This window comes from Sciurus carolinensis, chromosome 4 (genome assembly GCF_902686445.1).
Source record: "Sciurus carolinensis chromosome 4, mSciCar1.2, whole genome shotgun sequence".
In the NCBI taxonomy this organism is placed as follows: Eukaryota; Metazoa; Chordata; class Mammalia; order Rodentia; family Sciuridae; genus Sciurus; species Sciurus carolinensis.
Genome location: NC_062216.1, coordinates 153,196,789 through 153,210,666, shown reverse-complemented (window position 1 = coordinate 153,210,666; position 13,878 = coordinate 153,196,789). Strand labels below are relative to the sequence as shown.

Genomic DNA, 13,878 nt, shown 5'->3' with positions numbered 1-13,878 from the left:
TGGGGGTGTTCTTCTCAAACAGAGCCTAAAGGAAGAATTTGCATGTAGGTGGTTTATTTGAAAAGTGATCTTAAAGAGCACAAGTGGGGAAATGGGCCAACTAGAACAGGGGGAGATGGAGCTAATAAAGGTGAATAAACGAATGATAAATGAATGGGTTACAGCTAATGGGCAGTGAGGATTCGGTCCTCCTGAGGCCTCCTGAAAAACCAAGAGGAATAGTCCCAATGGGAGACAGAAGCTCGAATAGTTTGTCTAGCCATTCCTGACCTCATTAATTGAAAGTTGCTCCTGGGTATGTGGAATATCTGACACCCCAGGCTGTCCTGGAGCTTCCAAGAAAGTCCAGAGCAGAAAAGCAGCAAAATGTGGGTGTTTGATGTGGGAAGTGTCCACGGGTGAACTCAGTGAGCTAGGTTGCTATGGGGCAGGGCGCCACCAGGGCTGGCTGCACTGCCTGCTGTCCCCTGTCTTTCCTCTCTGCACTTGCATTGCTCTAGGTCCCATCATGATGAAACTTTTAGCCCTGTCACCTTTCTGAGCGCTAACTCCTGATAACTGTGTTCAGTCACTCTGTGATTCAAACTACCTTCCCTGCTGACTTTCCCGCTGCTGGGCCTTGGCATGGGTCAAACTGTCTTTTCTGTTTGTGCTCAGCAACACTGCATGACTAACATCATGGGCAGAGATGAGACACATTGTTACAAAAGCACAAGAGCGACTGATGTGAAGCAGATTTTACCAGTTTTTCTAGATATTCTGTAAACAGTGATTCAAAAAAGAAAATTGAACAAGAACAGCAAGGTTCTAGAGTTAAATCCCACATCGTAAGCTATGCATTTCTTCCTTTTTGCATACTGGATATTGGCATACTCTCTCCCTAAAGCCAAACCTTCATCAACTGTCACACTGTGATCTTTGTTTCCAAACCATCTTGAGCCATGGACCATTCTGGCATTCTTGGGAAGCCTCAGGATGTTTCCATATCACGGTGAGATAAAATATATAGAATTTCTAAGGAAACCAATTACATTGAAATACTTTCTATCTAAAGGTCCATGAATTCCAGGTTAAGTACCCCTGAAGTTTTTATCTTCTGATAAGAGTGCACTCATGCCAGGTAGCCAGGCATGATGGTACATGCCTGTAATCTCAGCTACTCAGGAGGGAAGGCTGAGGTGGGAGGATCACAAGTTCAAGGCCAGCCTGGGCAGAAAAGAAGGAAGGAAGTAGGGAGGGAGGGCGGGAAGAGGAATTTTATAGTTCTAAATAACAAATATGACCTAAACAGGAACCAGAAAGGAATGTGTTCTTTTTTTTTTTTTTAACACATTGAAACAATACCTAGCAATTTGCTCAAGTTATTGATTCTTTGCAGGTGTATGTAGTAGCGCAGGAGAAGGATCCATGTGATATCTACTTTGGTCTGAATCTTTGTTCTAGCATCTGTGTTGTCATAGATGTCATCATTTTGGTACAAAGCTGTACAGAAATTCTGAAAGTCAACTTGGTAGTTATCTGAAAGTAAAAAACAGGGTTTTTTGTTATGCTTTTCTTGAAAACAACCACATCAGAAAAAAATGCAGAACTTAGAAGGGACAGACTGACACATAAGCATATGTTCAATTAAAAATCTTTTGTGTCTCAGAGATTTCAAACACAATGTCTATTGATAAACCACAGACTTAGAAAAGATATTAAGAGCACATATGAATTATTTTTTCTCTAATATATCAAAATACCTTGAACCAACTACTAAGAAAGTGTTAAGTAATCAAATGTCAGTAGGCTAGTCACACACACACACACACACACAAACACACACACACACACACAAATGCAACAGGCAATTCATAGAAAAGTAAACCCAAATGACCAGAAAAAAAAATGTAGCCTCACTAAAAATCAGGGTCATGCAAATTGTGATGAAATGCCATTTCACAAGACACTAAAATCTGAAAATACTAAGTACTAGTTATAATTTAAAGAAACTCGAATATTCATATTTTATTTGTGTTTGCAGCTTTTTGGAAAAGCAATGTTGTAGGCTCTCATAAAACTAAAAACTCTTATATGTGTACAAAGTCTCACTCAAAGATGATTATGGTAGTTTTATAGTTTCAAAAGAAAGACACTTTGAAAATAACAAGACCAATTCGTTTGATTTCATTTATAAGGAATGAATTAGACCTATAAGGAAGAAAATAAAAGGGTAGAGCTTCATTTCAAATTCCAGCAGTACCACCCTGAAATGTATGAACTTGAATCTCTCTGTGCCTTGGGGCGTCTGGGCTTTTGATTTTCTGAGTCTCTTCTTTAAAATGGGCACATTACAACTGGTTATAGAGAAATCTTGAAGACATACACTGAGTTAAGAAAACAGGTTCCAGATACATGTGGACTATGATAGCATTTTTATAAATTTGAAGGTTTTCTATTTCTCTGTCATATATATACATATATACATATATATGTTAATATATATGACTTATATATGTAATATATATTACATATATGTAATATATGTTATATATAAATTTATTTGATTACAATAGAAGTTGTCTCTAGGGAGGAAAATAATAGAGACTAATAGGATCTTCTATAGGTAGTGGCCTATGCATGTTTTCTTGAATAATAAAATGAATTTACATGTACTGAACATCCAACAAAATATTCTTTTGGAGTACTGTGTACTTTTGGAGTACTTTGTAAATCTTCTAATCCAAATTTCCCTCTCTGTCTGAATCCATCTCCTAGAAATAACCACTATCCAAAATTTTGTGTTAATTTTACCATAGCTGTCCTTTACCTTTTAAATGTGGATATTATATATCATATAATAAATAATGTGTTGTTAATTTTATCTTTTGGGGATTTCTCTGGGAGAGAAATTACATATATTTATTTTTTTCCATTAAACATTATGCTTTAAAATTTATTCAGGATCATAAATGTAGCTATAATTCATTGATTTTTCATTATCACATGTTATTCCTTTAAATGAATATACTATAATTTATCTATTCTATTGTTGATATTCATGGGGGGTTCTTTCTAAATTTGTTTTATTTATTTGTTTTATTTCTAAATTTATTTTTGTCTTTGCTATTAGGGATAAGGCTGCTAGGAATATTTAGTACCTAGATTAACTTAAAGTGGAATTATGAGATAGTTCTTTTTCAGGTGTTTTTTTGACCAATCTTGGCTTTTGTTTTTCTATATAAAGTTTAGCATCAGCTTGTTAAATTCTATAAAATAAAACCTGATGAATTGTTACTGAAAGTACATTTTTTTAAAAAGTATTTTCTAGTTGTAGATGGACACAATACCTTTATTTTATTTATTAATTTTTGTGTGGTGCTAATGATCTAACCCAGGTTCTCACATGTACCAGGCAAGGGCTCTGCCACTGAGCCACAACCCAGTCTACATTGTTTATAAATCGTGTTTAGAAAACCTTCCTGGCATCTTATCCAATACTGAGCATTCTTATCTACCTTTGTTTCCTGTTTTTTTTTCAATAAAACTTTGTAATTTTTTGTTTTGTAACTTTTGGTAGATTAATACCTTGATGTTTTACATATTTTATAGCTAACATAATATTTTTTAAATGTATTGTGTTTAACACTTATAGAAATAAAATCTTATACCCATCAGTTCTTACTATCTATAGTTTTGGAGAATTAGATATGTGAATAAGCCATAATTAATGACAGATTTTTTTCTTGCCTATTCCTGTAATCCTTATTTTTAAAAATTTCTTTTTCCCTATAATACTGTGCAAGGCATTCCAGAACAATTTTGAACCAAAGTGGTGATAACATTTTGCTTCTGCTTTTAAAGGGGACAGCATAGCATTTGAAAACTGAGTATAAGTGCAGTAGGCTTTTTCCTCACTTTTTCCAATTAAGGAAATTTCCTTTAATTCCTAGTTTTAGACTCATGAGTGTTGAATTTTATTGAATTTTTCTGCATTTATCTGAAAGGATGAATGTTTTTCTCTTCTAATCAGTTAACATAGTAATTTAGTTTAATAGATCTTCTAATGTTGAATTACATTTACATTTATGAAAATAATCCCATTTGACATGTTGTGTCTTTTAACAAGATGCTTATTTTCTCCATACATTTATATTATAAAAAATAAAAATCTCTCCAGAGGCAAAGTATTTTTAACCAATTGTATTTTAGTTCTAGTGTTTAGTACCAGCTCCTAAAATAATTCCCTTATAGCACCTTTTCCTAAATTATCAGTTTTAGAAAACTCATTGACTTTCTTCTGTAACCTATGAGGTGTTACTTGCACAAACACTCCTTTGACTTCAAAATTTTTATAGTTACATCTTTAGTGTCCCTATTTTTATATATCGCCAATGTTCTAAAACGTTTCTTTCTAGTTCACCAAATATAAACAGTCTCTTGATGTCATACTTTCTGATCTAAAAGTGTCTACTCCCTTCTTTTTCTTTGCCAGTCTGTTTTCTAAGTTGATAACATTTAAGTTCTGTTCGGTCTCCATAGAGTCCTTCCTTATTTTATCTCTAAGTTGAAAATCAATAAATAATACTTAAATTATTATAACTGCATAAGGATTGTTCACTTCCTTAAGACCAAATATCTTTCACAAAGGGTAAATGTCACAATCTTATGACCCACAAAGAATACATTTCTTAGCACAAAGATCAAATGGATTGTTTTTACTCAGACCAGTCTCAAAATCATGTCATATTCTAATTCACTTCATATGTGGGTCATGAATTCTTTTGGGGGGCTTGGGGAATACTGGGGATTAAACTCAGGGACACTCCACCACTGAGTCACATCCCCAGCCTTATTTTGTACTTTATTTAGAGAAAGGGTCTCACTGAATTGCTTAGTGCTTCGTTTTTGCTGAGGCTGACTTTGAACTCGAGGTCCTCCTGGCTCAGCCTCCTGAGTCACCAAAATTATAGGCGTGTGCCCCTGTGCCGGACTTAGGGTCACAAATTCTTAAAGAAAAATTTCCACTATAATTTCTGGATGTCTTTTTTTCCCCTTGTGGAAGGAAGTAATATTGTATTCTTTATCATATTCCTAATATCATCTAACTGTTTAGATATTTTATCTGCTGCCTAGAATCCATGCTGCTTCAAGACATTCTTGATATCACAAACCTGCCAATCTACTTTGTGCTGAAGTATTTCCAGTTTGCTGCACAGTTGGCAACACTGAGGCCCTGCCTTCCCCTCCCTCCCTCTTTCCCAACACTTCCTTTCTTCCTTCCTTCATGTGCGACCTTGTACACTGGGGTGCATTCTCAAGTAGCATCTTAGAAGAAATGTGCAAGAAAATAAACCATTTCAGTTCTTACAAAGCCCTCCTACTTGATTCATTGTTTAGTTAAATATATGATTTCAGTAGAAGTTCATCTTTCCCTGAAACTTCAAGGACCTTGCTCTCCTGCTTTCTAGCATCAATCATTGATGGAAAGAAGCCTGATGCCAGCAAATGCTCATTCCTTTCCAGTTGACCTTCATCTCTCCCCTCTGGAATATTTTCCATCAACTCTTCATTATTTGTGGTGATTTAATATTTCATTTTGGGTCCAGGTCTAGGACCTTTCTTATTCATGCAGCTTTGAAAATGGTAGGACCTTTCAACCTGAAGAATCATCTCTCCCTTCAGTCCTGGCAAAATATTTTTAATTTAGTTCTGTGATGATTCCTTCCTGTCTAACTTCTTCCTTGCCTATATCATGAATGTCTTAGTTAAAGTTGAAACATCTTTATTGAGTCTCTCTCAGTCTTTTCCTCTCCCTCCTTAACCCCCCCCCCACCTTTCTGATCCTACATAAGTGGGCACTTGATATATGACAGGTGTGATCCTTTAGTGTTCTGATGAAGGGTGTTTGATTCGATATATGGTTCTGGGTTAAAAAAAACACACACACACACCTTGGAGAACTTCTAGGCTACATACTAAGATATGTATGCCCTATGACCAGGGATTCCTCTCCTGGGAATGTACATAAAAATGTACACATCTGTGTTTAACATGTCCTGTATGAGTATATTCACTATTCATGATAGTCCCTAATGTGTAGCAATAGTAGGATGGATAATACACTATGCTATTACATCCACAAAACGGATAATCTTACAAACGAAACACTGAACAAAAGCAGCCAGACAACAGAATATGGACTGTACTATTTCATTTATACAAAATTCAAAAGTGGGCTAAACTAATCTGTCTGTCAGAAATCAGAAGAAAGTGAGGTTGGTAGAGGCCAGAGAGGGACATGGCGTAGACTTCCTTGATGTTGGTCTTGTTCTGCTTCTTGACTCAGGGATGGTTATATGAGTGTTTCTTTGGCAACAGTTCATTACAGTGTTACTCACATGATTTGTGTTTCTTTCTATATTGATATTAAATATAGAAATTATATTAACGTTTATTTAAAAAAACACTAGTTTTTGGGGTAACTTCTAGTTTGAAAATGTTCATGTAATATTGGCACAGCCTCTTTTCCTCCTGGAAATCACCCCTAAACAACAAAGAAAACAAGTAACAGAAACACAAATTTTACTTTCAAAAAATCAGGGAAGAGCTAAAACCTCAAACCACAAAATGTGTGGAGCCATGCCCAGAGCAGTTGTCACTGAGTAGAGAGTAAAACGGAGGAGGTAAATGACAATACTGAGGTGTTCATCTCAGATAGAAAATAACAAAGTGTACTTGATGATGAACTGCACATTTTGGAAAATTATTATGTGACCAATAAATTGGAACCAATTCTTCATAGTTTAAAGACAAAGGAAATAAACTTTAGAAATGTAACATGTAATAAACCAAAAATCTACTTGTCATAGATTTTCAAATAATGGAAAAGCCAGTGAAGTATCATATAGAGGAAGTTAGCATATTGCACTGGCTAGAGAAACTCACTCAAAAATCTAGATATTAATAAAGTGTTAGATTGGTGGTGTTGCCAAATGTACATCCTGAGATCTAAGACTCATATGTCCTGTTTGCAGTAATCACCACCAGGTCAAAATTCAATGAAAACATAGCACTTTTCAGGAATAAAATAACCAGATTAAAAATGTAGTTGCAAACACAATGACTCAGTTCATAATTCATCAGCAGAATTATCCTTTTGCCTTAAAAATGGCCCAAATTTACAGATGTGGCTAGACTTGGAATTTTTCTTATATTTGTCTAAATAGCACCAACTATTCCAAGAGGATCTCCTTTTATGTGAATGATTGGCAATAATGCAACAAAATACTCAACATGCTGAGGAGCTTTTTTGAATTTAGTGGTTTAGTCTGGAACAACTGTGCTGCCATTTGCACTGATGGCAGAAGGCAGCCATGAGTAATGCTGGTATCTTGGCAGGAACCTGGGAAGGTGGTGGCACCTAATTGTACCAATGGTCCTTGCATTCTTCATGTCAAATGAATATATTAATTAAAATTCCAGTTCCACTTAAGAATACCACTGATGAAGCAGTAAAAGTTATGAATGTCATTAACCATCCACACTTCTGATATTATTTGTGACAAACGGGAAGTGCATACAGAGCACTTCTACTGCATACTGAAGTATAAAGTCTGTCTCCAGGAAAAGCACTTAGTGACTGTTGGAGGTGAAATCTGAATGTACTCCTTCTTTCCCTCACAAAATACTATTTTGATTTGAAAGAACAACTGACAAGACTTAGGCAGGGGGCAAATATTTTCTCAAAAATGAAAGAAGCAAGCATGACTTAAAATAACAGTGTTTGCTCCAGGTGATAAAGTTCAAGTTTTCAAGTGGAAAGTTTGAATTTTGGAAAACTTATATTTACTACCATGAATTTTCCAATACTTAGGATTTTCTGATAGGAATGATGATGATATTTAAATTTTTTGATTTTTAAAAATTGCCCAAGTAAAAGTACTGACACTAAGAAGTTCCACATAACTCAAGGAACCAAAAATTTCCAAATGTCCAATATATAATGTAACAAAATTATGTATGAGTAAAAGATCCACTCAAACTGCAAGATAGACTAATGTATTTTAAAGTAAGAGAGTACAAAAACTTCACTGATATGGTTTCAGAGTCTGCGCTCACATTTAAGAAACTACCTCTGATAGAGGTCTAATATGATCTCAAAGTATCATCGTGTGAAGAGGTTCTTGAAATGCTTCTCAGTTCTAACTACATACTGTGTGCAGATGAATTTGCTTTACTTATTTCAAACAAAACATTATATGGCAACAGAGTGACTACAGAAGTAGGTATGGGAGTCAACTACCTTTTATTTAGTCAGGTATTACAGAGATTTGTAATGTGCTATTTATGCTAACTTGTAATGGATTTATTATAATTCTTTTTAACTAAATAAACTTTAGTTTTCAGTTTTAACTTCTAATATAACTATCTGTTCTACAGTAAGAGATCTGTCTAAATTTTTTTTTACCATTACTTAATAAACTATATTTTCCAGGAAGTTATAAACTTTATAGAGTTTTTCTAATTTGCTTGCTTGGAGTTGAGCAAAAATCTCTAATATTTTAATGTCTCAATATCAGAGTTACTTTCTTAACATTTATCATTTGCAAGGGATTTTTTGCTATAAATAATTTTCCTGAAACAGTTGATGTTTTAGTCAGCTTTTTCACTGCTGTGACTAACAGGAATCTGACAAACATTGTCATAGAGGAGAAAAAGTTTGAGGGCTCACGTGTTAGAGGATTTAGTCCATATAAGACCAGCTCCATTCCTCAGGGCTTCAGGTGAGGCTGAACATCATGGTGGAAGAGTGTGGCAGAGGGAAGCAGCTCACATCATGATCAGAAAGCAGAGAGATTCCACTTGCCAGATACAAATATATACCCCAAATCACGCCCCAATTCCCACCTCCTCCAGTCACACCCTACCACTTCATTTAATCCCAACCAGGGGATTAAATCACAGATTATGTTAAGGCTATAACCCAATCATTTATCCTCCAAATCTTCTTGCATTGTCTCACACATGAGCTTTTGGGGGACATCTCACATCCAAACTAAAACAGTTGACTGATGTTTTGATAGGTTTTCCCCCCAAATTACAATTTTTTAGTTTTGGTTTCCTAATCTCCCACTCTTAAATATATATATAAAACATACATGCATACATATATATGTAGTAAAATGCTACAAAATAATAACATCAAATATTCCTCCCACATTAATAAATTAAAACTGATTGAAATTACCTATTATAAGAAAAATACTGTTGAGTTTATAACAAAAGAAAATTCAACTCTATGTTCTATAAAATAAATATATTTAAACTAAAATTATTTAGAAAGTTGGAAATAAAAGAAAGGGAAATTGTGTAGTAGAAAAATGTAAGCCAAAAGAAAGCACTATTTATGAACCTAGTTATCAAAGTTAAATTCTACCTCAAAAGTAAAATGAAAGTAGGACATTTTAATGCTACCAGGTTCAATTCACAATAAAGATATAACTCAAGAATGTTTATATCTCATGCAATAGAGTATCAACAATAAGAAAACTAAACCAGAGCTATAGGAAAAGACAGAATCACGTTCACAGTAGGAGAACTTTACTTTCTATAGAGAATGTCAAACATGTTCTTGTATGACCCAGGAGCTAAGAATAGTTTACATTTTTTTAATGGTTGAAAAATATCAGAAAAATAATAATATTAGGCAATATATGAGAGTTACATGAAATTCAGGTGCCCATGTTCACAAGTCAAGTCTTAATGAAACATAGCCATGCTCATTCATTAACGTTCTATCTGGGACTCCTCTCAGGCTACACAGAGCTGAACATTTGCAACAAAGAACAAAATGCTAAGTTATTTACCACCTGATCCTTTACAGAAAACAGCTTCTGACTCAGACCTTGTTCATGAAAGACCAAGTGAACAAAATCATTTAAGGATAATCAAATAAATACAGTGACATAACCTTTGTACATTAAAATTATAACTAATAGAAATAAAATGAAAAAAATTGGCACCACCAACAAAAAGATAAAATATCTGAAAACAAACCTAACATGAAAACTATAAGATCTATTTTAAGAAAATGTTAAAATACTCCTAAAAATCTGAATTAAAAAATACAATGGGTGCAAAATACTTTAAGATAATTCAATAAAATAAAAATATGCTATTTTGAGGTTAATATCTAAATGTAATACAACTCTACAACTCCAATAAAAATATGAGAAGATCTGTTTTTTAAATATACAAGTTGCTCCCAGACTTAAAGAAAAAACCATAGAAGACAATTTTGGAAAAAATAATACAGTAGGGACTTTACCCTAATCCATATTAAATTTATTATTATAAAACGATGATAATTGAAAGAACATAGTATTGAAGCCTGAACAGACACATTAATAGGAACCAAAAGAAAAGTACAGAAATAGGGTATTCATCTGGGAATACTAAATTTGTATCCATTTGACATACTTTCCATATTCCAAATAGACTTCCATAAATTATTGAAAGAATCTGAGTTGGAAGGATCTTTTCACTGACAAATCCAGAAGCTATCAAAGAAAATATTAATAATTTTCTGTTACGTAGAAATAAAAAGTTTCTTCATAGGACAGAAGTATCATTAAGAAGATTAAATAACAACTGAAAATTAGAAAAATATATTTGAAAATAGCATCAAGTTAACATCTTGATTTCCATAATAAAGGGCCTCAAGATGGGCAAAAATTATGAGGAGAGAGTTCACAGAAAAGAGGCTCAATCTTCATCCTAGTAAGAGATGCATAATTAAAACTAAACCTTTTTTTCCTCTCCCCATATAAAAAAATGTTTTAAAAATGTCTACAATGTTCCTATGTCAGTCAGGGTGTGGAGAAACAAAACACCTCCTATTAAATGCTGACAGGAGTACAAACTACCATAATATTTTTAGCCAACTTTTGGTAAAAATTGTGAAATTTACCTATGAAATGACCCTTTGAACTAGAAATTTCATTTATGGAAATTGACCCAGTAGATGCACTAATATATGTATAAAATGACATATGTATGTATGTGTGTGTGTGTATAGTGTACATGTATATACACATATATATCATATATACATGTGATATATACATGTAATATGTATATGTAAGAGTAGAGGAATGATAATTAAATATCTATCCAAAGGAGACTAATTATGCTGCATCTCCATCAAGGAATGTTATACAGCCATAAAAATCTCTTTATGTATTGATAAGAAAAATGCTAAGGTACATTCATATTAAGTTAAAGGAAAAAAGGAACAAGAAGCAATATTGTTTACAGTTATACCACTATTTGTACTTCAAAGGAAAAAAAATCATCAATGTATTCACATACATACCAGACTGATTTACTCAACATCTAATCTCCAAATGTACTTTCCTAAACTGAAGAAATCATTAAAAAATCACATTTCCAAGATTTTACGAATTCAGAGCATTCAGAAAAGACTTGAATTTGGAACTGGGTTAAATGACAAGAGAGAGAAGAGTCAACGCATCTCTGGCATACGTGATGTGATTCTTAAACCTTCAGCTAGAGCAGAGGCTTCCTATTTTGTAGGCAAACTCCTGATTCTACAACTTCCTTTATAAAACATAATAACAGCTCCATTGGTGGCTTAGTCACTTCTGGACTCCTAGCTTCAAATGTTTCTTTAGCCTTCCCAGTGACTTGAAAGTCCTTTAATAACTCTCTATTTGAATGAACTGGGGAGGATTCTGCCCTCTACACTGGAACCCTGACAGTTCAGATAAGCATGAAATATTGGTGGTCAGGAACACAAGGAACTGATTGTGGAAGGCAGACAAGGTCCCCTAAAGAGGTTCTCTTCCCAGTCCCCAGACTGTGTCAATCCATTAGGTTATAGGACAAAGGAGAATTAAAGTTGCCAGATCATATTAAGGCTGCCTATCAACTGTCATTGAGATGAGAGTATCCTGGGTTATCTAGGTGGGCCTAATGTCATCAGAGTTCTTCTATGTAGAAGCTAGAAGCAGGAGAGTGAGGATGTCAGAGATTTGGAGATTCTGTCTGGCTTGAAAGATGGGGAAAGCTCAAGAGCCTAAGATTTCAGGTGGCCTCTAGAAGTCGAAAAAGGCAAGGAAACAAGCTTCTCCCCTACTGCCTGCCGGGAAAGTAGCCCTGTGCACACTTCGACTCACGGGCTCATTGTGGACATCTGACTTCCAAAATTATAATACATTTGTGTCATTCTAAGGCATGAATTTGTTGTGGTTTGTCACCGCAGGAAGAGGAAACTGACGCACAGGTAATACTGATTCTGAGGAGAACCAAGTCAGTTACAGAGGAGGTGGAGGGAAATCTCTCCACACCCTTTACCTCTTTTGAGTTTTGATTCTTGGGAATGAATGCCATCTGGTCTTTAATGCCCCAGAGAAAACTTAAGAGCAGCTCACTTTGGGTTCCTTGTACAAAATGTGCTTTTTCTAACTGCATGATTACAATTATTTTCTTTTTCTTTATGACCCAAAGGTGTTGCCAAAATTTCTCCAGATACAATTTGAGCAATAATCATCTTCAGAAGAACTGGGGATGGTAGAGGGAAAGTCCCTGGTGACCTGCACTGAGGAGTAAGTATGCATAGTTTCCTTTCAGCCTCAGCCAAAGATCCCAGGGTCTCCCCAGTTCTGAGCTGGTATTTATGCTAATTTCCCTGCACCATTCAGGTAGTGTGAATTCTAGCCTTTTAACCTAAAGTAGGTTTCCAACTTCTTCCAAGTGACTTCTTTTCATCCCTGATGGTAGGCACTTGATATGTCTCCCTGCATCTACTCAGGCTAGTGGGCAGAGTATTTCTATGCAACCAGCTAGGTTCTGGCTTTCTCCATCTGCCCCTCCCATGGCCAGGCATTAAAGTCTCAACCCCCACCGTCAAGGCCTAATTCAAATTCTTCTTCATTGAGAGCCTCAGGTTCAGCACGTGTTTACGAATCCACCATTTTACTTGGGTAACTTGGAATTTCCCTATTCTGGTTTCAGGCTCAGCTACAAATTAAACAATTTTTGTTCTCTCTTATCTAGCATGACTGTGTATTTGGGTTGGAATGAACAGAAGCATCTTCCATGTCAACTCAATACAATCCATCCAACAGGCTGACAAGGAGCATCAATTCTTCATTTTGAATTCCTTATATTTTCTTATCACACCCAACATAGTGATTAATGTCACAGTCTTCAGAATTGGTAGATGAAGGTTTAGATTGGCAATGAAATATTGCTCAAGTTACATAACCTCTCTGAGCCCTTGCTTCCTTTATAGCTGTGCATTATGACACTCTTAGAGGATGTTCCTAAAGAATAAATGAAATCAAGCAAGAAGCATCCTCAGAGCACTAGATGCCATTTGTCCCATTATCTGGTACTTCTGTATTCCGACTTCCTGCTGTGTGTCAGTCATTGACTGCTGGGGCCCTCCTAAGGGACCAAAAATCCTGATGTTTCTCTTTATTCCCCAAAGAGAAAATCTTCCTGTTCATCTTCAGAATGGCATTACATTATCCTCATTTGGAAATGTTTTCTCACAAGTGTCATTGTTGCTTCTTACTTTCCATTGCTGCCTCTGTCTAGAATCAAGAAAAGTTGCTTCATACTTAGTGCCAGGAAATTGGTGTGTTCTTCTCTTGGTCACTGCACTATCCCTTCTCGGATTCAAGGGACCAATGTGGATATCTCTGAGTGGCATTTCTAGGACTTGTGCAGACATTGGTTCGGGAAGCTCTGTCTTGCTGAGGTTGGTTCAGCAAGAACTCACCACACACACACACACACACACACACACACACACACACATACACCATTAACACCATCACTGCTAGCACAGGTGATTTCCCTTCTTTCCCA

The 13,878-nt window shown here is 35.3% G+C and overlaps 1 protein-coding gene across 1 annotated transcript in view; it reads right to left on the bottom strand.

The window, feature by feature from the left end:
* Cfap54 (cilia and flagella associated protein 54) overlaps positions 1 to 13,878 on the bottom strand; it is a 315,326-nt gene that overhangs the window by 60,146 nt on the left and 241,302 nt on the right. The window contains exon 62 of the mRNA XM_047551199.1: positions 1,345 to 1,518. Coding sequence (XP_047407155.1) covers positions 1,345 to 1,518 — 174 coding nt within the window. The remainder of the gene's footprint in view (positions 1 to 1,344; positions 1,519 to 13,878) is intronic.